Source organism: Fusarium graminearum, chromosome 2 (assembly GCF_000240135.3).
Source record: "Fusarium graminearum PH-1 chromosome 2, whole genome shotgun sequence".
In the NCBI taxonomy this organism is placed as follows: Eukaryota; Fungi; Ascomycota; class Sordariomycetes; order Hypocreales; family Nectriaceae; genus Fusarium; species Fusarium graminearum.
Genome location: NC_026475.1, coordinates 3,955,470 through 3,981,948, shown reverse-complemented (window position 1 = coordinate 3,981,948; position 26,479 = coordinate 3,955,470). Strand labels below are relative to the sequence as shown.

Sequence of the window (26,479 nt, the reverse complement as noted above, 5' to 3'; positions counted from 1 at the left end):
CCGGCTAGAACTTCATCTCTTCACGGCGACGGGGTATATTCTCCGGAGTCCAGGATAGAGAGGGGCCGAATATCGGTCATCCCGTCAAGGGGCAAGTTACATAACGTGTCCGTTGTTAATTTCAACCCCGCCAGTGTAAAAGCTTACCATTACATCACGGCTCATCTCTCTCCTCATCCATGGGAAAAGAAATTACTCTATACAGGGACACAATACGAGATGGTGAGAGCGAGTGTGCACAGCCTAGAGTCGTTTCAGAAGCACAAGCACAAGCACAACAAGTAAGCATGAGCACAAGCGTGCGTGTCGCAAAGCTGCTGTGGTTATGGCATTGTCGTGATGCGTGGCAAACGGGAATAAACAACACCAGACGCTGATCAACACATGCCCTTCCTGGGAATATCCTCGCTTCGGGTGGGAATCGACGATCAGCAGAGCCTCTCTAACTGGAACACGTGTCCGATGAGAAAGCTCGTTCCAATGTTGGGCTCTCATCCCAGTACCAAAGGGTCTTTGCTATATTTTTTTTTTATTTCTCTCTTCTCCGCAGTATTATCGTTTCATGTCAGGATCTATGTCGAATTTTGTCGGCGCGTCAAGCTTGGACAACGATCAATACAGCCAAGTCCCAGCGAGATGAAATTACCGTTACTCAAAATTAGCCTTCTCTGACGTATTTTGCTTACCTTTTGCGCGACGCTGGGTGCTCATCATGGCATGATATTGAGCATTGGTCTCACAAAGGCCCTGTCTAGACTTGATAGCGTCTTTTCGCTTGATACCGATTTTGGCCCAACGGTGCGCAAGCCGATGACTACCGACAGGAGTTCGTGCACTCTCTATGGATCGTCTGTAATGCATCATCCATCAGCCCTGAACGACCTGGCCTGTTCAGGGTTCTCCAACGACTCACTCATGCGTCTGGACGAATGCATTAACCAGAGTCAGGGTCTTCTGGGCATATTACTTTTTGGCCCAGTGTTTTGGGTTAGCATCAACGCTACGGCCAAAGGTACGCGCAAGACACGGGCTGTGCGGTTGGACGTTGATGTTGGATTCAGGGTAATCGTTGACAAAAGGTCCAACGCAAGTAAGTCAGTCTGTTCTCCAAGACGGCAGATGCAACTCAGACATTGACTGCTCATCACACGCTAACAAACTCTCAACGAGCCGTCTGTCCGTGCCAAGAATGTTAAGCATACTCGTTGAGCGTTAGAGTTGACTCACTTGCAAGCGAGACGTTCAGGGGAGTTTGAATGGCTTTCAACCGTTGCAGAACCACGAGTTGCGGCTCAATTCGACTCATACTATGTACAACAAGCATCAGGGTGCAATCATAAAACAGCAGCACGTGGTCAGGTAGAGCAGCGGATCAACCCAAATTGCCAACGCATCAATCGCTCCATTCACGATGGGGGAGTCATATCATTGCACGTGCACTAGCACGGTCACGAAGGTATCAATGGAACGGTTCCATCAATGATCTGCGTGATTGTGAAAGTTGATGCTGGGGTCGAGCCTGCATGATCACCGCAAGGAAAAGATTAGGCCAAGGGAAAAAGAAAGGATTCGATAGCCAGGGGCCATGATGGATAGAGAGTGGAACTTTGAGGTCTAATAGCGAGTCTACTATCCATCGCAATCTTGCAATAACTTCCCGGACAAAGGGAAAGAAATACTACGTCGTATCTGATTGAGTTCAACTATTAGGAACTAAACTAGCAATACGGGAGAGCTCCCGTGGAGATAGGTTACAGTTTTTCGAGATTGGCAGGCACAAGATAGAGTTGGAAGCAAACTATAACACGGGGTTTATGGCCGTGCGAGTTGCTATCCTTTGCTATGTTGGGAATAGAGTATCTTGTCTGTGTATAATTGCGCCAAGGTGTTATCGAGTTCGAGTCAGAAGAAACCCGAAACGATCGATAGCGTGTGCTTCAACTACAAAGTGCAACTGCAACTGCCTGGGGGGCCTGCATGACACTCAGTACTCGGGCGATTGTCTGACCAAACGGAAGGGTGCATTGCGAGTTGGCAAATACCGGTCATGAAGATCATTTGGTCTAGAATGCGGTGACGATGCTACGCAATTCGTCACAGTGGAAGATCATCATCATGGGGGGCGTAAGGAGAGAGGACTTGGGTAACGTGGGCACCTGGTCCCTGGTCTCTGGGTTGCAATGAGGTTATTTGGGAGAGAGTAAACACACGCCAGACCAAAAAGGAAGAGGGTGTGATGTAGTTGAACTGCTTAATCTGGTTGAAAGGATTGCAGTAGGTAGTATTACCCATCTGTGATCTAATTAAGCCGTTGGGCCCGTTGACGATGACTGACCTGACCTGTAGCTACTGGACAGTGATAAATTAATTAGGTGCAACTAGATTCAGTGTCGAGTTAGGCTCAGTGCGGTTAGGTACAGGTAAGTTGGCTGCTGTTAAAGTGATGGCGCCGTCCGCCTCACTCTATGCGACTGCGGGAACCAATCGAGATGGATGGTGGGTATACCTGACCACGTTCGACAGCCAATAGATGGATGCCCCGTCTCAGTGATTGCCTCGTTTTGCGTAAAGAGGTGGGTGCCAGAAAGGAGATGGAGTGTAGCAAGGATTATCGTACCTGTTGGAGACAGTAGACAAAGTCTTGGTGATGGCATCTCTTTGTGTTTAATTTTATGAGAGCTCACATTTGGTCACTATTTGAGGGGATATATGAGGCGAGAATATTTTATTATCGATTTGTACGAATCCTTGAGGATGCTCTCAATCAACAACATTTTCTCTTCCTCTTCCAACAGTTACTGTTTCATGGCAGGGTTCTCTCAGCTGAGTGATGCAGTATACGTACTATCTGGCAACACCAACACACGTCGGTGGCACATTAATCCTGTTCCCTCTTCGTAAACAGCAGGGAAAATGGTGATCAGCGTCCCGCCGCCAACCGGCGGTTCATGGATTGTCTAGTATTGGGGAGAGGCTAGAGGAGCTGATCTCGCGTACCGAGATAATCTCATTCAAATCTGTTTGGCTCCAACTCTGTGCTCAGCTTAGCTACTGAAACGTTACTGGCGTCCTGCTTGTACTATAAACAGGGTTAAAATTAGTAACAGCAGGTATTATGTATAATCTTAAACTTACTATGAAGCATTAACTATGTTTTGTCCGTGTTCATCAAACTAACGTTAATTACTTTACTACCGTTAGATACTAAGGTTCAGTACCTGGTAGTAGGTAGACTTGCGAGGTCAGGTACCTGCTTGATCGGGGATATCTTCAAACAAGCTAAAACCAGAACAGACCACACGGTCTTAACAGCACATCACATTCAAAAGCATGGCACAGCAAGACAGGCAGACAGACAGCACACTACCTAGGCTAAGCCTAACCTAGTCCAGCCCAGCCTACCAGCCCAACATCCCAAATTCTTGTCCGCGTCTTGTCCGGGAACTGACAGCAGCACCTGGCATCAAACGTGCAGCCGGTCAATCAGTCTAGCGGGTTAGCGCATGACATGTTCACCTCGAACCTTACAGCACAACACATCACTCTAACAAGATGGGCAAATTGTATTGCACTGCACTGCTCTCTCAAGACACATCTTAATCGGATCCGCAACCCCATACATGTGCCCGCTTTGGTGGGATGAAGGATGGGGGGGATGATGATTTGCTAGACTAAGATAGGATAAGGATGAGCCATGACATCTCGTAGTAGCACGACGCGGCAGCAATCAATCTCCAAGGAAGAGGCACATCTTTTTTTGCTTTTTATTGCTCTTAGGGATTTCTTCCAACGTACCCTGTACCCAGAATGCCGTCATGTCATGGCGTTTTCTTCTGTTTTATTTTAGGCTGTGTGGCTGTTGCTTGCGCTGTATCACATTGCTTTTTTGTCTATCTCTTTTCTCGTGATTTTGTTTCTTTTTCCTTCTGTTTCCTCCAGGAGTCATGAACTATGATGATGCTGTGCCGCTTGACATTACGTAGACGTTTTTGTTTTGTTTCGTAGATTGAGGTGTCAGAAGATATGCGACCATCCGTCTTGTCAGACTTGTAAAGTCCTAGACTACTTGGATCGTAGAGGATAGAACGGGATAGATAGAGCAGGCAGACAGATAGACAGACCCTTCATTCCGCTCAGTGCCTATCTAATGGACTGACCACCACGCATAGCCCACCATTTGATGCAGCTGAGCCTCTTGGGTGCGTGTGAAATGTCAACGCCCATTGAGAATGCCTCGTTTCAAAGCATCTCGTGGTCAGGTTAGATAGATGAGCTGTATGTAAGTATGTACGCGCAATTGGAAACGAGGTTCCTAGTTGGTCGCAGCAAGCCAGACCTGGCGACAGACAAGCAGTGATGATCCAATCGCTACAGCATGCATCCAGCACCAGCACCAGGACAAGGGTTGCTTCGCTGGCGTTTCTCTCTTTCCATCTTTTTTTGGGCACGATAGTATGTACCTACTCCCGGGGTGTGTGTCGACCTAAATGGGGTTTGGATGCGTTGGAAAAGCCTTGACCACCGAAGATTCCATGCCGGGTTCTCAGTGGTGGTTTTTCCCGCTGTGGTGATCGTTGGTTCAGTTCACAACTGTACTGTAGTGCGGCAGGTGGGCCGCTGTAAATCAAAGTCAAACCACCTACCCCACGTTGGTTGTCAGAGGGCAAAACTCAAAGTACAGCGGCAGCGGGCAGGAACAAGCGTCGTCAGTCACGCGTTGCAGTTGCTGGACCTTGCCCCTTCTGATATTGGCGCTGTTATTAGTGCCAATCCACTTTCCATTTTCATGTTTGTTTCAATCTCAACAACACGGCATATGTTTAGCAGCATCATTAAACCCATCCCCACAGGCTTCTCTTTTTTTGCGACCAGTCTCTTTTCGCAGCATCGGAGCCAAGATTCGATCTTGTTTTTTCTCGCATCTTGTCTCTTTTCACCTCGTCAATCTTGACACCATCGATCAGGCCACACGGGCATTGACATTGACATTGGGCATTGTCGCATTGCTGCGAGTCTGCCTGCCTCGATCCATTCAAGGAACTCGGTCACTCATTCTATGCCTACACATGCATCTCAATCGATAATCTATCTGGATCGCTTGCTTGTCATCAAAACACACCACTAGATACAACATCATCATCATCATCATCACCACACGCCCTCCTCCTCTTGTTCCTCTTCTATCTACAGTCACTGCCTGCATTTTCAGCCAGGCCAAGCCTAATTAGACCGCCCACCCACAGACGTTGTCTCGTTCAAGCAACCTTTCACCATCCATACACACTCACTTACCTTACACACCGCAGCTCTCCCAAATACCGCCCAGTTCCCACCCTTGAATATCCTTCCAAGGATCCCTGCATCATCCCCTGTCAGGCCAGAGTGGGGAATTGGAAGCCTCATTCACACGACTGGGCCGCGTTCCCTTCCATCCTGGCTCACCTATTAATCCTCCATCCCATCCGCATCTCGTTCACCTTCTTTTCTTCGTCGTCTGTCTCGACTCCCGCTATCCCACTTTTTAATCTTTCTCGCCTGTCGCAAATCCGAGACTTGTCTTCATTACCATTCAATAGTTCGGTTCGCCTTGGCTTTCTCACCTTTTCCCAAACTTCCAGTCTATCCATATCACAAACACCCAAGTTCACTCCAGTTCAGCTCAGCTCATCTCAGCAATCCACTCTCACTCGCCTTACTTACACCCGCCTATCTCAACTTATCGGGCCTATCCCTATCAGATATATACGATTCTATCTACTCTCCACAGAATGAATTTAGAAAACGTCACCACTGTCGAGGAGCTACAACGTCAGCTAGAAGCCGCCAACGCAAGAAATTCACAGCTTGAGCACTTCGTCCAAAGTCAACTCAGAGGAGACCCTACAGTTCTAAATCATGTCGCTCAGAACTTTGCCCAGGGAGGTTTCCAGATCCCAAGCAATGCTGTCTCAAATTCACGAAGTGTTGGTCTCTCCCGTAGCAAGTCCACCATGGCATATCCCACACAAGTGAAATCCGCCATCACGGTAATTCATCCCCGCCAACCCTCACTCCATCTCCATCTTCTAATACCATCTTTCAGGAACGGTTTCAGGCACATAAGCGTGAGAGAAGGGCCTTTTCTCAACAGTCAAGCTCCGCACTACCCATGAGCCGCAGTGTTTCAAATCGTTCAGAGACTCATATGCCTTTCTCACAAACCGGCAACCGCATTGCGCCCCTGAGCTCAACCATGGACCGATTTACTTCACCCCAAAACCAGTCTGCCAACCTGCCCCTTGAAGCCGCCTCAAATCAACTTCAATGCGTCCAGGAGAACCAACCTCTACTCAACATCGGTATGGACCCAGAAGACTTCCTAAAACAGTGGCCCGAGACCCCACAAGCTCCTCAGCACTACGACTCAGCCTTCTCGGGAATGACTTACAACATGGTGGCCGACAACCAATATGCCGCTCTATCAACAACTATTCCTTCCAGCTACCCCATGTCTTCGGCTTGCCCATCGATGATCTCCGGCCCATCCGCTGCTGAGGCCGCGAGCCCCTTGACCCGCCAGAATAGCTCTTACGACAACTACGGCGCTGGCATGGAGCGTATGGAATCTTCCCAGTCCCAGGCCGATGCACTATTCGCTCCCGATCTGTCCCCTACCTCTGTCAACATGTACCCCGCCAGCAAGCAATATACCTCTGAGCAAGACCTCTTTGGTCTCGGTGCCAGCCTCACTTCTGCCAATGTTCAGCAGTATGTCGACTCCAACGGAAACACTTTGATGGAGTCGCCCGAATCTACCGACATGGAACGTTCATTCTCCAATGCCAGCATGTCCAGTGTTCGATCAAACGCTTCCAACCTGGAACGCCGAGCTAAGGAGGCCCGTGAGCGAGTTCTACAAGCAGCCAAGACTATCCAGCTCGCCCCCAAGCCTAAGGAGGAGCTTGCCAAGAGCGAAGCCAGCTCTTCCGCCGCTTCAAAGGAAGCCAAGCTCCCCGTCAACAAGACCAACTACCAGCGCCCCAAGCACCCCAAGGTCTACTGCACTCAGTGCAACGACCACCCCGATGGCTTCCGTGGTGACCACGAACTTCGCCGACACGTCAACGCCAAGCATGAAGGCACTGTCAAGAAGTTCGTCTGCCGGGATCCCGCCTCTGTTGGCATTGAGAGTAATGTCAAGGCTGTCAACCCCTTGTCCAAGTGCAAGGCTTGTATCTCCGGAAAGGAGTACGGCGCCTACTATAACGCCGCTGCTCATCTTAGACGCACTCACTTTAAGCCCAAGACCCCCCGCGGCAAGAAGGGTGCCAACTCTGATGAGAAGCGTGGTGGTAAGGGTGGTGGCGACTGGCCTCCTATGTCCGAACTCAAGGCTTGGTTCGTCGAGAAGAAAGTCAAAGTTGACTTTAACGAGTCCCCCATGCCTGAGCAAGATGAGTCTGATGACATGGTTGAGAGCGAGATGGAGGGTTCCATGCCTCCTCAGATGGACATGTTCCAGGGCATCGGTAGTAACATGACTCCTTTCAACATGGAGACTGGCTACGATCTTGCCGTTGATGGCATTGCCGATCCTGCCATCATGGCTAGTGTCAATGGCGAGCTTATCTCTGCTCCCATCTCATCTGCTTCTGGCAACTTTGGCTACTCACCCTTCTCAAATGCCTCCCCCATTCAGGGACTTCCTGACAATTATGCTTTCTCCGAGCATGCTACCTCTGCCTATGGGTCCAATCTCTCTTCTTCAAATACCATCACTCCTGCCACCTTCCAAGACATGTCCCATATGGGTATGGCTGACAATGGCATGTGGGTTTCCTAAATGCTCTGCAGTATGAGTCATGATCATGAAGCTCGATTTTGTTGTAATCGGCGCTGTCCCCGCTTCCATCGATTGACGTGCTCCAACATCGACCTCAACGTCGAGCCGTTGTTGAGCACATGCCTCGAGGGATGACAACGCAAAACAAAGAGCCCCAAAAAAATCCGCGTCCGAGCCCGAGCCCAACTTGAGTCGATACGATAATGGCTCAGTTGAACAAGACCACTTCTCGGTATTGAGCCGTTCTGGTGAACGCGCGCGCCATCTTCTTAAAGCAAGGATCACCACCTTGGTTATCTCTTTCACATTCTCCTTCACACATAATGATTTTCAGGAGCCTGTTATATGATTGTGGTTATTTCTTTTTTCGACTTTATTCTTTTCACATCCTTTTTCTTTACCGTCACGGCGTTGATGATTACCTTTCTGGATTATTTCCAGCGAGTCCCTTGGCAAACTAAACTGGTGGATACGTTTCAATCTGGCTGTGGCCCTAGATGGGCAGCCAACAGGATCGACCGCTTGAGCGGTGCGAGACCTATACGTTTATTCTCAGCGCGATCGAAAGTGCTTCATCGCGTGACTACGATATATACTGGGCCGGGTCGGTATCTGGAAGGATTTTCCCAGGAGAGGAAAAAGAGGAGTCGGTTGCATTTTTATTTTTATACATCCGGTACATGACATGAGGATGAAGGGAGTTCGATGTTGACATCTGAGCATGGCGTTTTTTTTTGTTTCTGGGGTGCCCGTTCGGACGGGTCAGCGTTGAACCTCGAGATCAAGAGGCGCTGTCATCATCCATGCTTTATTAAGTTAGAACAAGAGCATTGGATTGTGTTGGGTCGGTGTTTGGGGATACTGTTCTAGTTGGGGTTATAGAATCTGAGGGCATGCTGGGAAATGGTGGGCTTGTCGCTTGGTTGGAAAATCACTGAGCGGGTGGTTTGATGAGTACCGTTTGCCTACAGATAGGAACCTCTGCTGGCGTCAAGACGTAGGAGTCTGAGTCAGTAATAGATCGTGCTGAAAGATGCACGCATTTATCCCTACATTGTTTTTCTTCTTGTGATCAAAGCCTTTATGAATAGAATGGTGATTCAACTCGTTGTTTCTCTTGTGTGCTTCTATGTAATTCATGTCGTAGATCGCGTAGTGCCTTTGTCTGGCAACTCATGGGTATCTCTATCCTGACCAATATGTTGCATCATCATATCAAGTCTTCTTCACTTTATCTGTCCACTCCTTCGCTCCCTTAACACCCTCATGCCCTCTTCTAAACAACCCTCTCTCCCACTCCTCAAGCCCCCTCAAAAACTCCTCCCCATTCCCTCCCACCATGCCCTCATCCGCCTTTCTCGCATGCAGTCCTACATCCCCCGCCCTCACAACAAACGTCTTCCTCAACACCTCTGCCACATCCTTCTCATCGAACAAATCCAGCATGCGCACTCCCACGCCGTAGAAATGCAAACTATGATCTCGAAGCGGTACGGCGCGCGGATCGGCTTTTAGCGCGGATAAAACAGCGGTGGATAGACACGGTGGGAGATTCAGCGTCAGTGGTGAGTTTGACGTGGGTGTTGATGCTAGTGCTAGCATTTCGGCGAGCCAGAGGGGGAGAGTTAGGGGGGTGTTTGCTTTGAGGCCGTTGGGGGAGTTGTCGAGATGGCCGAGGTAGGGAACGTCGATTTCGAATTGGCATGGGACTTTCTGGAAGGTGTTAGATTTTTTTTTATTTTTTTTTTGGTTTGAGGGAGTTGGGTTGGGATACCTCTGCATCCGTGAGGATGGCGTCAATGTCGTAGTACGACATTTTTTGTGTTGAACTATCTGTTCTTTTTTTGGTGGTTTGGTTTGGAGGGGAGAGGGAGACGCGTAGAGAGGTTTTGGAAGTGGTGATTGTACGCGATTTGGCTAGGATGGGGGTCAGCAATAGGGATCAGGGTCTAGGCAAGCTAAACTGACATGGAGAGTCGGATTTGGCTATTTCCTATGTTGTGCTAGAAGAAGAAGAAGTGGGCTGTTAAGTAGTGCTTTTCTATTGTGTGAGAATAAGGTTGCTTTTGTGCCTTACTTTCTATAACTCTTGACGCAAAGGCAAAATCGCCATTAAAGTTGTACCAATACGCGATGCAGGATGACATAATCTTGAGGTGCTTACCCTGGAGCCCTGGAGCACAGATAAAACTACGAATGAAACATGCTACCTTTAAACAGATACAGAAATGTAGGATACCAATTCGGCTTACGGCTTTTGATTCAAGCTGATCGACGTTGTATCAGTTGGTAAAACTTGCGTCATTCGTAGGTAGCGTTCGGCAATCCGAGATCGGCACTCGGAGACATGGGAACAAGGCTTTTCGAGAGAAGATTTAAATGAGTACTACAGATCAATCATGTCATGTCCGTAGTATCGCTGTTCGGTCATGATGGAAAAGCCGAGATTAGTAAAGTAAACTTCATGATTCTGATATGGATGATATTGGTTGAGTGAGTTTATCGCGACAGTTGTACTACTAACTGATGCTTCTGTTGAGATAAAAAGTATAAGTAGATAAAAAGGAACATAAGTATATGATTAGTTAGATATACGAATCTACCATGAAAATAAATGAAGTATCTTATTATTGCTATTGTTGAACTTCTTGCTCCTTGTCAAGACACAATCTCTTAAGCCAAGCCATAAGTCATCATGAACGGGAGCTCTCGAAAATATGACGACAGATTGATCCAAGCTCCCACCTTCGGTAGTCCGACATTGCCGCCTCGGGTTCCCCAGCAGCTCTTTAACTGCCCCTCCTCCCAAATCCAGTCCAACCCTCTTTTATTTTTTTGACATCATCAACAGATCTCAATTAATTGTAAGCTTCAACCGTCAATTAGCAAGCACTTGTTTCTTTTAATCGTCAACATTGACTTTACCTCATCAACTCAATTGAACACTCAACTAACACCGTTAGCTTCCACTATGGCTTCCGCTCTTCTTCGATCAACTCCCGCCCTCCGCGCTGGCCTGCGCGCCCGCTCTACTCCCCTCGCGGCTATGGCTACCACCAGCTTCGTCCGCGGCAAGGCCACTCTCCCCGATCTTCCCTGTATGTCCCTCTCAACGTCCCGTATTCCAATTGCAAGCTGACAAATCGTCCAGACGACTATGGCGCTCTTGAGCCCTACATCTCTGGCCAGATCATGGAGCTTCACCACTCCAAGCACCACCAGACCTACGTTACCGGCTTCAACAACGCTACCGACGCCATCGCCGAGGCCAACCACAAGGGCGACGCCAAGGCTGCTGCCGCTCAGGCTCCTCTCCTCAACTTCCACGGCGGTGGTCACGTCAACCACTCCCTCTTCTGGGAGAACCTTGCTCCCAACGGTAAGGGCGGTGGTGGTGAGCCCGAGGGCAAGCTTCTGACTTCCATCAACGAGGACTTTGGCTCCTTCGAGGCCTTCAAGAAGCAGACCAACGCTACCCTCGCCGGTATCCAGGGCTCCGGCTGGGCCTGGCTCGTCAAGGACAAGAACGCTGGCACTCTGTCCATCGTTACCCGACCCAACCAGGACCCCGTCACCGGTAACCTTGAGCCCCTCCTCGGCATTGACGCCTGGGAGCACGCCTACTACCTTCAGTACCAGAACCGCAAGGCCGAGTACTTCAGCGCCATCTGGGACGTCATCAACTGGGGCACTGTCGCCAAGCGATTTGAGAAGTAAATCAATCCATATTAGTAAAGTGAAGAGCTTGAGTGGAGATAAATGTCAAAATAGCGATTGACTTTGCGCGACAAGGCCGACGGATCGTCGACCACGCGCACTTTGTTTGTTTGCCAAGATACCGAGTGTATAGTACGTTGAGGTTCAATAAAGAAACCTTGAAGAGTAAATACACATAGTAACCGAAACCTGGTTGTCCCATGTCCCAAAATGTATGGCCCAGCCTTGATCGCTCATCCGTCAGTGTTAAAGGCCCCGAACACCCCAGTATGCGGGTCGCACACTGTAACCCATTCCAAGAATCAAGGTTGCTGGCATCTGGCTATGCCTTGGTAGGCCGCCAGCTCTGCCGGATATTCGTCCGCAAAGATTTCATCGGCATACTCGTACCAATCGCTGTTTTCCTCCGTGGTTCGTGCTTCAAAGAAGCGCGCGTACTCCCACCACACCGGGTAGTGTCCTGCACAGTCCCAACCGAGGATCCATACAATCGTATTGTTGGACACGACGATGTTTCTGGGGCACAGGTTCCCATGTGTCAGGACTGATGCATAGTCTCTGCGAAACTGTGTCAAAAGAGCTTTGGAAACATGAGTAGGGACGCTTGAATAAAGTGTAGACATCAGAAGCGCCATGAACTGCTGCTGATTCGGATCCTCTCTCACTGCGAAGTATGTATGGCTCTGATGTCTGTCCAAAATCAGCCCGTATGGTCCTGAATGGGCCGATCCAAAGGCACTGCCCGCAGGAACCCTTCCATTACACCGCAACTTTACGAGTAGGTTGCGGAGTTGTCGGGCGTACTGGTACTTCTCGTGCTTCGACAGACTTGGCCAAAGATCCTCAAGCAACTCACCAACGATGGTCTGCGAGATGCTCCCATCATTAGAAGAGGTAGCTGATTCTGGAGAAAACAACGGAAGAGCTCGAGTGTGCGCGATGAGAGATAGTTTCTCATGCTGTGCCAGCCCGGCTTGGGAGATGCGGAACTCATAAGTCTTCGGCTTGGGAGGGTCTGAGTTCTTCCTGGGGAGACCCTGTAAGGTGAGGAGCAAAGTGCGGTTTTGAAGGAGCGATGCAAGATATCTAGTATCGGCGTCTGGATGAGGAGCTGTGCTTGCGTTAACGGATACTTGAGTTCGGCCTGCGGTTCCTTACCTCGACCAAGTGTCTGAACATCCGTGTAGTACTTGGTCGTATTAAGCTTCGGCTTCTTCTCTCTGTCGCAATCTTCATGCTTTACCACATCGCTTAGAGGACGCTTTGGTAAACTGGAAGTGTTGGAATTGATGTTCTCTCGTAACCGTGAGAGGCCCGCGTCTGGCCTACGGGCGGAGGCCACTCGCGAGTCTTCAGGCTGCTGCGAACTTCGAGAAATTCGCCGAGAGCGATCACCCAAGGCACTGCAGTTTGAACCAGATCTGAGAGGACCCAGGTCCCAGCCCTCTTCATCATTAACCTCAGGTAATGGAGTCGGGTTTCTTGTGTCGTCTGGGCTGGCCCTAGCAAGCATCTGTGCTCGAGCAGGATTCATCATTTTCACGTTGATAGGGAGTGAAAGAGACTCCCAAACCCCGGTGGCTTACGATCGAAAGATTGATACCTACTGCAGAAGTCTCTTCGGGCGCTTGGATTGGTGAAGAAAGAAAAAGAATGAACCAGTAGTTTGCGTCTGTCGAGAAATGGTAGACTGTACTCCGAGTGCAAAGGAAGGAGACGAGTCAAACAAACAACGGAAATGAAAGAACACCACCAACTGAAGGGAAAAAAAAGATACTCGAGAGAATTGTGATGGGGGAGAGATTATGTGATTCTGTGATTCGCAACCACTCCTTCCGAAGAAGTGAGTCGCTGAGGTTTTCTGCAGACGGGATGCGGCTGCCTTGCACCTGCCCGGCAGTGACAACACAGCACGTCACTACACTGTCGCAGCTTCTCTTCACAACCTCAGGACATCAGGGCAGCAAATTATTTGCAGCCCTCGAATATGGTCTGCAAATTATACCACCGAATTGTATATTCGAGTTCCTACGCTGGGAACGTTCCGCCATCAAGTCACAGACGGTCCTTAATGCCAGCTACAGATATTGTGTTTTACAATTTTGCAGTATCACATAACATTGATTGCGGGCAGATGCATACAAAGCTGTATTTTTGATAGTCTTTCAAGTAATTCTCAGAAGCAAGACGAGTGGAATCAGTTCGCGAATGTGGCCAGATACGTAATACATACATTGTCTCCGTCATGGAACAGCTCTATCGATTTTGTAATCGTAAACACAACCCATCTACTCATTGTTGCCGTCTTCCTGTACCTTTCCGTTCTGCGCGCCCTCCTTGCGCTGAGTGAAGTGACGAGGGAGACGGTTTTCACCTTCAGAGTAGGGGTAACCGGCTTCTTCACGAGCCATGTCATTCACCCACTTCTCATCACCTCGAAGGCCAGGGTTGGTTCCAAGCTCCTGCCACTTGGCAGCCAGGTAGAACCAGCCCAGCGCATTACCGACAGTACCGACCTCGTCGCTGACACCATTCTTAGCTTCTCGAGACATTCTAGCATGGAGATCGTGGTCGGTGTATAGATCCATGAGGTGTTTGGCGACGGTCTTGTAGTCACCAGGTGTAACGAGGTATCCATTGACATTGTCCTTGACCTGGAGGGGAATACCGCCTTCATTGGAAACGATCACAGGAACACCTGCGTGTAGCGCTTCCGACACCTTGATTTCGAAGCCCTCACGAGTTGACAGCTGAAGAATGACATGGGCGTTGGCAATGACCATGTTGAGAAGCTGATCATTAGCGTCAAGGCGCATGACGCTGACGTCGTCGAGGAGATGAGGGTAGTGGTCTTCCAATTGAGTCATTGTCTGATCGAAAATAATGGCGCCATCTGGATCATCAATTGAGCCGTTGCCGCAACTGCACAAATCAGTGAAGAACATTTTATTCAGATCAAGGGACTTACACAACGAGCTGGGGAACCTCTGTAATGTTGGCCTCATCGCATCGACGGCGGAACTCTGCGTATGAGTCGATGACAGTGGGAATACCCTTGGCAGGGTCGAATCGTGCGACTTGAGCAATGTATTTGCCTACAGAATGAGATTAGTCAAATGTAACAGAGAGCCTGTAATTTTGTCTTACGGTTGGGCCAGTCGAGTTCGGTCATTCGCTGGTTTCGGCACTGGGTGTTGTAGATATGGGCATAGTAACCCGTGTCCCACTTGTTCATGTGCTTGTTGAGACCATCGATCCAGTCGGTGGTAGCAGGCAGATAAACGACCTTTTCCTTGGGAACGGTATGAGGAACAAACTTGGGAATTGGGTGGCTGATGAACATGTCGGCCTCTTTGATGTTACTCCAGAGATAGTTCCAGATATCATTCTGTGGAGATCCGTCAATGGCAACGAGATCGCTTCGGATCTGGATGTGAGATCGGTAGAGGACCGGGCGATCAGGAGTGAGTCTCTTGATCATAGGGATAAGCCCAGGCATCTGGGGATCATCGATCTATACCGATTGTTAGTCGCAGGCTTCTCACCTTTGAGGGTTGGAGTAGTGGACTAGACTTACGAAAATGATATCGGCACCTCCCTCCTCTGGGGGCCTGAGGGGACCGCCCTCAGAGAGCCAGTATCTCTTGGCATTGTCTTCAATCCAGTCGGAGATGGCACCCTTCTCTGCGTCTGAGATGCGCTGGTCGGGGTGACTAACACCCTGGAGAATGTTGTGCTGGTTCTTGGTGATTCGGAAAACGCCAGGTCGTGGCTTGGGAACTGGAGGGTGTTAGTTATTTGAGTTCTTAAGATTTTTGCTGGGCCTCAACATACCATACCAAGTCACATCTACTCCCATGAGGCGACTGAGGCGGACGAGAGCATGCCGCATAAGGGCAACACCACCGCCTTGAGGGGTAGCGCTGAAGAATGCGAGTTTGGTCTTCTTCTCACGCAGCTTGTTGGCGTAGAACTGCGTGGCATTCCACGTGGCGAGGGAGCATGTGTCCTTGTGGTTTTGGATGTTTGTGAGATGAACGCGGAATCCTGCATCTGTCTGAACGATACCTCGGTGGCCGACCTGTAGATGCGGTACGAGAGAAGGACCGAAGTTGCTGTTTTGTACTGTCAGTAGCCGCTCAATATAGTGATTGCGACAAAGCTTACAGAATACACTTGCGGGCCATGGAATCAGCCTGTTCGTCGACGCGCTTGACATCCCAGAAGTTCTTCTCCTTGGCCTCATGATCAGGTCGGAGGACGACCGGTACGATATCGAGATCAAGCCAAAGACGTGAGCACAGAGAAGGGCTCATGTACTTGAGAGTAACAGGGAGACCGGCTCCGATAAACTTGACAAAGTTAACATGCTCGTATGTCTCGACCTCATTGATGATGTGATCAGCAATGAGATCTTGTCCCTGGCGCATCTCTTCATCGAGAGAGACATGCTTGATGGAGAAGTCATTGAGATAGACGGTATCGTGAATCGCAAGGGCAATGACGGCAGTGTGATCATCAGCAAAGACGGCGGAGATACCGAGGTACAAAGTCTGTCATTGAGTGATGTTAGCGTTGCCATAAAAGATCGAAAGATCGGCAAAGGGTCTGATCATTGCAGGGGTCATGGACAACTGAAGTTGCGATAACGCAAGTTGTCATGACAGAGTATAAATAACACGGGCAAAGCAGTTGCGAAAAAGAGAATGATCTTACCTGAAGAGGAGCATTGATGTGACCATCCTTCTCGACCATGAGGCTCATCTGCCTCTTGCGGTGCGAGGTGGCGCCCGTCGAAAATTTGCGAGAAGGCTTGTTGGAACTCATGATGGCGGCTTTCACAAGAACTGGCGAGGTATCTGACACGAAGGAGGGGTACAAATTTATTGGTGTGTTAGAAAACGACAAGCTGTTTCTGAAATGTCTGAGTACGACAAATGGATGCTGAAGTGAGAAGAAGAAGGAAGAGCAAGACTGCGGCCGAGAGGCAAGATATAGTCTTGCAACACCTCCTTGTCCAGGTCAGACGAGCCAAAAGGCGGTCGTATATGAATCGAAAGAGCAGTGGAACTGCACAAGGACGAGGGAAAGAGGTCGTTGGACAATGGTGAGAGACCCAAGATGTGATCCTGGTAGGCTCTGGCCCCGTCGACGCGGGCTTCTGCAGGAGGGGGACTGGGGTATGATGTATACTGTACTTGATGATATCTTGTAAGATGAGACAAAGCCGACAGGTCAAGTCAAGTCACAAGCCGGGGGCGGGGAGGGCTGCCGCGGATGGGCGTGGGGGAAATGGCCAATTGAGGGCGCGGTGACAAGGTGAGCAGGAGATGGACGTCAAGGTGAGGAGAGGAGTGGCGTGCTAAAGACGAGCAAGGCTTGGATCGTGCTTTGGTGATATCACGTTGTTAGAGTCCGTATTTCGAAGAGGCGATGATTGAGGCAAGCAATGAGTTGATCAACAAGGATTTGTTTGAGGAGGAAAGGAGAAAAGTCAACGAGCAGGCAGGTAGACCTCCACGAAGCGATGGATGGAAGGAGGGATGGAAGGAGCAGCGGGCGTATGAAACTGCAAGTGCAAGCCCGTGGTACCTTCCGTTTGTTGTCGTGACAGCCCGGCTGGGTCAATCAAATGAGTGTCAGTCGACAAAACTTCCCTGGTAATATCTTGGTGTTTTAACTCAGATCAATAATTCCTTGTTATCAACTTTTCACAAGGAAACGAAATCGAATTATCAAAGCGGGAGCCGAAAGGCCCAGGATTACAGAAATGGGGGTCAGGTGAAGGGAGGCAACAGAGAGGTGGTCTGATATGCGCTATGAGATCACCAGGTTTTGCGAGAGCTGGGTTGTGAAGCTTTGGGGGTCATGAAACGATAGATAGAGAGATGGAGCTGTTGCAATTGAGGTTTTGGATCAAGATACAAATTAACAAATCTAAGCGCCGCCAACGTGCTTGATGCAGGTACGGCGTCACAGTGCTGTGGTGGTGGAAAGTTTGGATGAAGTGACTGATGAGGGGAGGTGACGAGACGAGACGAGACGAGGAAAGGAGTGGGAGAGATGAAATACGACGAGTGACATCTTGAGTGAGTACAAGAGAGGCTGGCAAGGAATGCAGCCACGGCATCATTGGACCAGCTTGGCTCTTGTTGCAGCTTCCCATTGAGTTGCTGTTGTGTAATAAACTCCAATCTAAGGTGTAACCCCTCCAAGCTAGTGACGGGAACAGATATCCAGGGTAAGCTGTCTAGAGTAGAGCTGTCATGGAAAAAGCTATCATTAAACTACTACCTAGTAGCCTCTACTCCGAGGTACCCGAACAAGAGTACAGTAGCGCAGCTGAACCCCGCGCTCGAGATGGAACTAATTGCGTGAGCTTTTAGAGGATCGTCCCACAGGGCGGATCCCCCAGGTCCCTTCCCCGGGTCTGGTCTTTTAGTCTGCAATGGGGAAGACTCTGATGGATCCGGGACGATCTCATCTTTGATGGAACTCTGGACTCTGGTGAATATGCAAGGTACTCAATACCAATTGATCACTGATCTACCTCGTTTCTACCGACTTTCGTCACTGTCTAGTGTCTAGTGATGGTAATTCTCAAACTGGAAACGGCCCCTCAACCCCTCATCTCAACAAGATTCTCACAACGAAATAAGCACCAATACTTCAAGAGCAGTTGTCTCACCGAATATGCACAGCATTCAGTACGACCTTTGTACAGATCGTGGCTTTGGGATTACTTCACCGTCTCGACATTCGGTCAATCAGCTGGTCGTCAACTCGTATCATGACTACTCTCAAGGTTCCATCTCAACTTCAATCATGGCTTACGACCAAACCTACCAATCTATCCATCAATGCATCAAAGGTTCTCATCACCGACCAGCGGTGAGTTGAAGCTCTACCAATCACCCCACCATCGGCCTTGTTTGTATGTGCCTCACTGCTACCACACATCGTTTATTGGATCTACAGTCGTCTCTGGATGTGTCGCACGCAGTCACTCAACAGATCCAGAACAAAGACGGGCAGGCGAGTTTCCGAGCGCTGTGCATCCATGACATGCACTCCAACCCTTGAGTGTCACTTCAATCCGACCACAGATTGAGCGGTGGAACCATTGAATGTATCTGTACCAGCTGGATTAGGTCAAATGCTGACTCATGCCATGCTCTCACATATCATTCCATCAATGGTCTTTTTTTCATGCTGTCGACAAGAACAATTCATGGTATGGGCATAGTCGCAGCTTTATCAAAATAGCGTCAGCATGTTCGTCACAATCCCTCAGCCGAAGGATCGCAACCCCACTGGGTTTTACGATACCACCACTTATCCTGGTTATCCTTGCAGGGGTTAGCTGGCCAGAGGGCCGAGTTCCGTCGATTAACCAAAGGATGCTCCCAAAAACACAGTTTTTATCAATATAAAGCTGACGACAACATGTCCACAAGACGAGATCGACCTTTTGATCATAGGGAGTGGACATTGATAACCAGAGCAAGGGCCTCTCATGGCCGCGCGGCTTATCTAAAAATACTAATTCTGCTGATGTGAGGTTGCTATTAGTATCAGAGCCATCCGTGACTCACCATACAACTGGTCATATACAAAACTCCAACAGATCAAAATGCTTCGAAAGGCTTCTTTCAGCGCTCTCAGCCTCTTGCTGCTACAATTTGCGAATGGAAACGAAAACGAAAACGCAGAGCGGACACAACCCGACCTCAAGTATGCCGAAGATCGAGCGTATATGGTCTTCAACGAAATTCATTCCGCCGGCCGACTATGGGGGTCATCTCTGTATCACAATGGGTTCGGGTTCTTTCCAGCTACAGTACCTGCGGGTACTATGCTCTACCATGGTTCCCAATACAACGTAACACCGTCAGGGCTGGAGTGGTTGGCTTTCGACATAGAACATTCCGAAAACTTTGCGCGCTCATTCAGACTGAAGCCAGGGGAGGGGCCTCCTCCATCAGTCCCGCTACCAGATGGGGATAAACCTGAGCATGATGATGGCCTACTCTCAGAAGGTAGTCTTCGTGAGGAATTACGACGTCGCAGTGAGCGATCCACAAGGGAAAACCTCCCTGTTCGATACAACAACAAAGACGAGGATGTGAACATTCGTGGCTACCTACATCTGTATCAGACAACCCGTGATCTCAACCTTCTCTTGATTGACGGAATGAGCGCCGGCAAGACACACATGGGCACGCTAGACTCCCAGGATCTCGTGCTCCGCGCGAACAAAGATGCCAGTGAAAAGATGGGCGAAAGGAGTCGAGCTCGTGAACTTTGCGAACTGGCAGCTAAATGGGGCTTGGATGGGTTTGTGAGAATGGAGATTGGTGTCGAAGTCATCAAATGTGACTTCAGCAAAGACTTGGACCTGGTTAACATAATGCGCACGGAAGTCCGTAATGACATAATGGAAGACAAAGGCATGGACGCATTCCAGTGGATAAGGGCTGTTGCAGAACGGTATGATGGTATCGGAGCTGACCGACTACGGATCGACTTTTCCTCCATGGTGTCTGGCCTCTTCTTTCCCATCAACATCTCAAACACCAACCCGAAGCGACCGGATCTCAAAAGGCTTGGCGCAGCAACACTGAAAGAGCTTAAAGATATCAAGGTATACCTGAAGGGTGTGCTGAGTCAACCTCGAAGATACACCGTGAATTGGCAAGGCGTGGTTGATCTCATCGTGAGCAGGTACAGCAAGAGGATTGCGCTCATGGCATACAAGCGGCTGCAATCTCACTACTTCATCAACGAAGTTGAAGGTGCTACAATGACCTGGTACGACGCACCGACGTCGCGCGACGATGTGACTTTAGCAGAGGAAGGAAGCATAAACAGAACCGCCGATGCCATTGAAGAATGTAGGGTACATTATCTCAGACCAGCCTTGCTAGTCAAGGAGAAATGGAGTATGGAGGACAGATTGATATACGCATCTCTTGAGACAGTTCTGGGCACGATTTGTAACACGCTGTATTCTGTTCGCCGTTATATACTACAAGCGTCAGAGAGAGATGGCGAGCATAACGCGGAACTGGAAAAGGCGGTTCGGCATGGTCGAGTTGCGATGCAAGAATTGATGGATGAGCTGGCATGGACAACCTGGAGGAAGCCCCAGGCTTGCGCACCAGACGAGTTGCCAGTGATTGCTATGTGGCCGTTTGGAACCAAGGAGGATCATTGGGATCCTGGATGTCGGTCGATCGATACTATCCAGCACCCTAATGGGACATACTGGGACGTGCTGGGACTGTTCAACTAATGGGACTTGCTCCACCAAGACCCAACTGTCAAAGTATTAGTGATTATCAATCTCATAGCAATGATTTGAACGGCGATATTCCGCCCTGACTTTGACAGCGCATTCCCGTTGTAGCCGTTCCGATATATCCTCAACAACCCGGGGTCATCCGAAGCTTGTTTCCAAATGTCAGCTCACTTTTTGTCACAAGATTGCTTGTCCCAAACTCGTGCCATTAAAATTTTAAAGAGAGCAGATGACATTTCCGCTTCTCCGTGAGGGAATGGACTCTCTCTTGGCTTTGATTGGCATTGTCTCTCGGGTCAGTTTGTCAGTCCAATCATAAAGACCATTTTTGTAAGATATTACACATGAGGTTTTATCACTAGCGACTTATACGGGGCCTATAGTGGGAATACCTATAGCCTCTGAGATACAGGACACAAGAATAAACAGCCCAAGCCCAGTCTAAATAGCGTAAACTAAACCACTAATTTTCGTCTCTTATGCCTGAATCCATCAGCTTGGAACCGAATCAAATGAAACATATTACGTAGAAGCCATAACTAGTAGGCCCTAAAAAAAGAAGTGGTCGCTAATTCCCGGTTCAGCCCTGTATCCCCGCGGAGATACTCCAACCAAAAACATCGTCAGACCACTGACACGGCCATCAGCGCTGTATTGGGGACTGCGAAATATTGACTCCATCGCATGATGATTATGGCGCTGAGAATCATGAAAATAGCAGAATCATGTTTCTCCGCGCCTCTAGTGCTTCTCCGGGGGATGATATAAAGTCGGCATCACAGACACGATGAGTTCACCACAGGCACAATAGACAAACAGCACATACAGCATAGACACAAACACAGTGGTATAGAAACAAACACACAAAATGGCTCTCACAGCAGCACAAGTAGCAATCGTCAAGAGCACAGCTCCCATCCTCAAGGAGCATGGCAAGACCATCACCACCACTTTCTACCGCAACATGCTCGGCGCCCATCCTGAGCTCAAGAATTACTTCTCTCTCCGCAACCAACAAACAGGCGCCCAACAAGCTGCTCTCGCAAACTCCGTCCTCGCCTACGCCACATACATTGACGATCTCGGCAAGCTGTCCCACGCCGTTGAGCGCATCGCCCAGAAGCACGTCTCCCTGTTTATCAAGGCCGAGCACTACCCCATCGTCGGCACGCATCTCATCGGCGCCATTGGCGAAGTCCTCGGTTCAGCTCTGACCACTGAAATCAAGGACGCTTGGGTCGCTGCGTACGGCCAGCTCGCAGATATCTTTATCCAGCGCGAGGGTCAGCTGTACGATGCCGCAGGTGAATGGAACTCGTGGCGCAAGTTCAAGATTGCCAAGAAGGAGGCTGAGAACGACTCCGTTACCAGCTTCTACCTCGAACCTCTTGACGACAAGCCTCTTCCCAAGTTCCTCCCCGGACAATACGTCAGCCTGCAGATTCCCATCCCCGAGCTTGACGGTCTTCTCCAAAGCCGTCAGTTCAGTCTGAGCGAGGCCCCAGGATCCAACCACTACCGCATCAGCGTCAAGCTCCAGGGTCCAGAGGAAGAGCCTTCCCTTGAAGATCTCTCTGCTGGCAAGATCCCCGGTCTCGTTTGCACTAGGCTGCACAAGCGATACAACGTCGGTGACGAGGTCGAGCTAAGCCCTCCCGCTGGAGAATTCTTCCTCAACCCCGCCGACACCTCGGCCGCCAAGAAGCCTCTTGTTCTCCTCTCGGCAGGTGTTGGTGCCACTCCTCTCGTTTCGATCCTCGATTCCGTTCTCGAATCAGAGACTGCCTCGCGACCCATCACATGGATCCACGGTGCTCGTTATTCCGGCTCAACATGCTTCGTGCCTCATGTCTTGGACTCGGCCAAGAAGCACGACAACATCACCGCCAAGATCTTCCTCGAGGATGTCAAAGAAGGCGACCAGTACGACTTCAAGGGCGAGATCGACCTTGACCAGCTGCAAAAGGATAAGCTCCTTCAGCTTGACAGCTCTGATGCTGAGTATTTCATCTGCGGTCCCGAGGACTGGATGGTCAAGGTCAGGGCGTTCCTCGAGGAGAATGGAGTACCCCGTGAGCGCCAGCACCTCGAGCTCTTCAAGACCGGCGACGTCTAAAAGACAGCGAAAGCGTTATAGATTGTGTATTTCTACCGAATTGCGAATTAGTTTTGTCTGGCATACAGAAGGCGTTGAGGACTTGATGTACGGATTGCTTCATGGGAGGATGTATTATTCGAGCTGCTTGAATTGACAAAAGACTGCATATACTAGATACCAGCCACTCCAACAAAATAAAGAATTATTTCCTTCATTTAGCGGCCATGTCTTGGTAAATAGCCGACCATGACCTGAAAGTCTCAGTGCACAAGGTAGCACAGTCGATAGTAGAACATGAATAGCAGCAGCTTCTCATGGAGCTGTGAGACGTCTTACAGTATAGCCACGAGCAAAAGTAACGAGAGACAGTAGCATGTTCCCAGGCAAGGCTCGAGTTACGACTGGACGCCACCAGTTAATGTCTCGCCTGTTTGTGGACGACGTTTGTCCCCTTTCGGATGCAGACACTGTCAACAATGAGTAGTTGCATTTGTGTGGTTGAGAGGAATAGAATGTATGAATACGGAAAGAGATGGCCTTGAAGGGCAGGGTTATGGAGATGGGATGAGATCGGATGTAACCGATCGAGAGATAAGGTTGGATCCTTGCTACGTACAGTACAGTATCTGAGTGGAGAACTATGGGGGTGATGCATAATGGTATGGTGTGATGTGATGGGTAATGGAGAAAGAGATACTGGGATGATGTGATTATACAGTGCAGGTAGACCATGAAGCAACTCAGTACAAACACCAACAAGACTAACTCATCCATACCAGCATCCCATAGCCCCCAATAGAATTGCCATATTAGCATGAATCACTCGCCTCACCAAGATCTCATCAATCCCGCCACCACCCAGCATCTGCAGCTCGCCGAATATCCTTCCAATGGCACGAACTGATATACCGACTTTCAAGCCTCATCCCCAAAACTGCGGTGAGCGGGAAGTGTAAAAAGAGAGAATACTAACGAGGCTCGAAATAGCAGGGCTAGCAGAGCTTGAAAAGAAAGGGCGTGCTCCACGTTGCACAACATGATAGCCCTCGAGGTTTATCACGACGCACAAGGCGTGCTGCTGTGATACGTTCGAAGTTGAAAAGTGATGAGACGCCACCGCTTGTTGAGATTTGAACGAATGGAATTGACAAATATGAAGAGACTACGAGACGAGGAATTAGGTGTTGTGTCGACATCTATTGACACTCAGTAGCGAGTCAAGATTGACAATTGAGACATGGTAGCTTATCATCCTCGTCTTCATCTTGGATATGGTCAAAGTTGACCCATGGGATCGGATTCCCTGACAAGGTCTCACGACGAGGGTACCGACATCATCGGAACCGCTTCACTGGCAAGATACAGGAGACGAGATGCAGCACGACACGATCCTTAGGCGAGTTGATGCATCAAGGGCTTTTCTCCCCCTTCCCCTTCCCCTTCCTACTCCTGTCAGTTTCTTTACTTCCCCATGAGGGATACAATTCACGAGAGCGGTTACTGTGCCACACAAAAAGCTGCAGTACAGTGCAGTATCGAGACGTCCCTTGTTTTCTTTCTTTCGATAGTATGCATTCACTCACAGAACTAACTTTCCTTCTTTCTATAAACAAATTCGGGGGACCCCATCCCAAGCTTTGCTCTCCTCCCCACCTTCTTCTCTTTGAGGATACCATGGCCGAGACGGTGATTCGAAAAGCATGTGATCGATGCCACGCTCAGAAACTCAGCTGCAAGCGATACAACGACGAGCCGTGCGAGCGCTGCGTGAGACTCAAGACGGAGTGCAAGTCGAGTCCCTCTTTGAGGTATAGGAAGAACCAACAGCAACAGCAGCAGCAACTCGTGGAGAACAGTAGCAACAATATTGGAAACAGCAACTCTTCTCAACCAGCACTCAACTCGGCCTCGTCGACTGAACGCCGCTCGCCGAAACGACGACGGACCGACATCCAGGACGATGCGAGTCTTGTCTCACCCGACACGGGTACGTGCCCTTCTTCCTCTGCCTTCTTCTCTCATATCACCCAGTCTCTCCTTGTTCTTGTTGTCTCTGTCTTGGATCCAACCGACTCACTTCACTGCCGAGAGGTATGGAAAGTAGCAGTGCCAATAGTACCCCATACAGCCAGCCTGACGTCTAAGAGTCATGTCCCTGTCTCACCCGATCCCGTCGACAACTCGAGTTCCAGCGCCGCCGCTGCCGACTTTGCCTTCACTTTTGACCAACAGCTGGCCTTCTTTACAAACAACCCTCAGTATTTATCTCATCCCGAGTTCCCCATCGACAATCACCATCCTCCTCCTGTCTTTTGGGAACAACCACCAACTACCACCACCACTCCCACCCTCTTCCAACCTGAAGGGTCAGTAGTAGTAGCACCTCCTTATCACCATCATCAAGTTGCACCAGAGGGTGACGCCCTACAAGTGCCTGTGCCCCTGACCAGCGCTGGTGAAAGCTGTGCACCTGAGCACAGCATCTCCTCTGACAAGCGCGCGTCACGACCGCGGCGCACAACAACAAAGCAGAGGACTGGATCCAGACCCAGACCTAGACCGAGGCAGATCACCCTCAGGCACGACGCTGACCTGTCGCCCCTGCAGCATCCCGAGGCTCCCCCGATTCACTGGATGGCGCAGTTGTCTGACATCAACGCCCGGCTTCTGGACCTGGCGTCCGCTCTGCCTTCTCCCCAGGATGGACCGTTCATAGGACGTCCTGTTGACGAGAGGTTCAGAGGCCAGGGTTTCCCCATCGAGGACATGTTCAAACTGACCCGTCGAGTCGCTGACATCCTCGAGAAGCCTCCCTCGAGCAACGAGAGCAACAAGATGCATCACTCCACCATCGATGGAAGTGACCCAGGCAACGCCATGTTCATATTATCAACGTACGTTCGACTCTTGGACATGTATCAACGAGTGTTCAACCTCGTGCACACAGAGCTGTTATCCCAACCCGACCCGAACACGACGTTTAGCTTCTGGAAACTACCCGACGTGACGGTCGGTTCGTTCGCAGTCGAGTCGTCACCCTTTCTGCAGATGTCTCTCACGATTCAACTGGCAGAGGAGTTTCTTTCTCGTCTCAGAGGCTCGACAGCGCGGTGGTCAGGGGCTGGGACAGCATCTTCTATGTTCTCGGGGGTTGTGGATGTTTCTTTCCAGGCGTTTCGCGATCGGGAGGAGGCTTTGTCGAAGCACTTAGTTGAGTTGAGGAGCGAGATAGAACCTTGGATAGATTCTTAAGAGTGAGTGTCTTGTTCATTGACGGGGGGTATGAGTGTCGATGGACGAGTGAGTGTTGATGGATGTGTGAGTGTCGGTGAAGGGATAGCATAGGGGGCTTCAACTTGACACGAAGCAGGAAAGACTCAAGAAGCAATTCATTAATACATACCTGCGTTTACTCGAACAACGTTTCACATTCCATTCAATGATTCACATAGTTCGTATAAACTTCCCAGACATCAAGACACAGCATCAGCTTCAGAGTTTACACTTCAGGGGCATCAATATGGACACAACATATGCATAT

General features: G+C 49.7%; 8 protein-coding genes across 8 annotated transcripts; 5 read left to right on the top strand and 3 right to left on the bottom strand.

Moving 5' to 3' along the window:
* Positions 1-5,524: 5,524 nt before the first annotated feature.
* On the top strand, positions 5,525-8,874 carry FGSG_04452 (uncharacterized protein). Its single transcript, XM_011322846.1, has 2 exons — positions 5,525-6,026; positions 6,083-8,874. Exon 2 carries the CDS (start codon positions 6,488-6,490, stop codon positions 7,820-7,822), a length of 1,335 nt encoding a protein of 444 aa, XP_011321148.1. The 5' UTR covers positions 5,525-6,026; positions 6,083-6,487; the 3' UTR covers positions 7,823-8,874.
* A 163-nt stretch (positions 8,875-9,037) lies between these two features.
* Positions 9,038-9,638, bottom strand: FGSG_04453 (uncharacterized protein; the record flags this gene model as incomplete). Its single annotated transcript, XM_011322845.1, has 2 exons — positions 9,038-9,535; positions 9,597-9,638. 2 exons carry the CDS (start codon positions 9,636-9,638, stop codon positions 9,038-9,040), a joined length of 540 nt encoding a protein of 179 aa, XP_011321147.1.
* Positions 9,639-10,670: 1,032 nt separating this feature from the next.
* FGSG_04454 (superoxide dismutase) lies at positions 10,671-11,727 on the top strand. The gene is made up of 3 exons (XM_011322844.1): positions 10,671-10,686; positions 10,786-10,920; positions 10,974-11,727. Exons 2-3 carry the CDS (start codon positions 10,794-10,796, stop codon positions 11,537-11,539), a joined length of 693 nt encoding a protein of 230 aa, XP_011321146.1. The 5' UTR covers positions 10,671-10,686; positions 10,786-10,793; the 3' UTR covers positions 11,540-11,727.
* Positions 11,728-11,841: 114 nt separating this feature from the next.
* Positions 11,842-13,076, bottom strand: FGSG_04455 (uncharacterized protein; the record flags this gene model as incomplete). Its single annotated transcript, XM_011322843.1, has 2 exons — positions 11,842-12,650; positions 12,698-13,076. 2 exons carry the CDS (start codon positions 13,074-13,076, stop codon positions 11,842-11,844), a joined length of 1,188 nt encoding a protein of 395 aa, XP_011321145.1.
* A 631-nt stretch (positions 13,077-13,707) lies between these two features.
* On the bottom strand, positions 13,708-16,366 carry FGSG_04456 (uncharacterized protein; the record flags this gene model as incomplete). Its single annotated transcript, XM_011322842.1, has 7 exons — positions 13,708-14,461; positions 14,508-14,634; positions 14,687-15,053; positions 15,117-15,319; positions 15,374-15,654; positions 15,707-16,092; positions 16,256-16,366. 7 exons carry the CDS (start codon positions 16,364-16,366, stop codon positions 13,828-13,830), a joined length of 2,109 nt encoding a protein of 702 aa, XP_011321144.1. The 3' UTR covers positions 13,708-13,827.
* A 2,806-nt stretch (positions 16,367-19,172) lies between these two features.
* On the top strand, positions 19,173-20,834 carry FGSG_04457 (uncharacterized protein; the record flags this gene model as incomplete). The annotated part of the gene is made up of 2 exons (XM_011322841.1): positions 19,173-20,350; positions 20,438-20,834. The coding sequence occupies 2 exons, from the start codon at positions 19,173-19,175 to the stop codon at positions 20,832-20,834; spliced, it is 1,575 nt and encodes a 524-aa protein (XP_011321143.1).
* A 222-nt stretch (positions 20,835-21,056) lies between these two features.
* On the top strand, positions 21,057-23,152 carry FGSG_04458 (uncharacterized protein). The gene has a single exon (XM_011322840.1). The coding sequence runs from the start codon at positions 21,709-21,711 to the stop codon at positions 22,954-22,956; it is 1,248 nt and encodes a 415-aa protein (XP_011321142.1). The 5' UTR covers positions 21,057-21,708; the 3' UTR covers positions 22,957-23,152.
* Positions 23,153-24,612: 1,460 nt separating this feature from the next.
* Positions 24,613-26,190, top strand: FGSG_04459 (uncharacterized protein; the record flags this gene model as incomplete). The annotated part of the gene is made up of 2 exons (XM_011322839.1): positions 24,613-24,925; positions 25,067-26,190. The coding sequence occupies 2 exons, from the start codon at positions 24,613-24,615 to the stop codon at positions 26,188-26,190; spliced, it is 1,437 nt and encodes a 478-aa protein (XP_011321141.1).
* Positions 26,191-26,479: the final 289 nt, after the last annotated feature.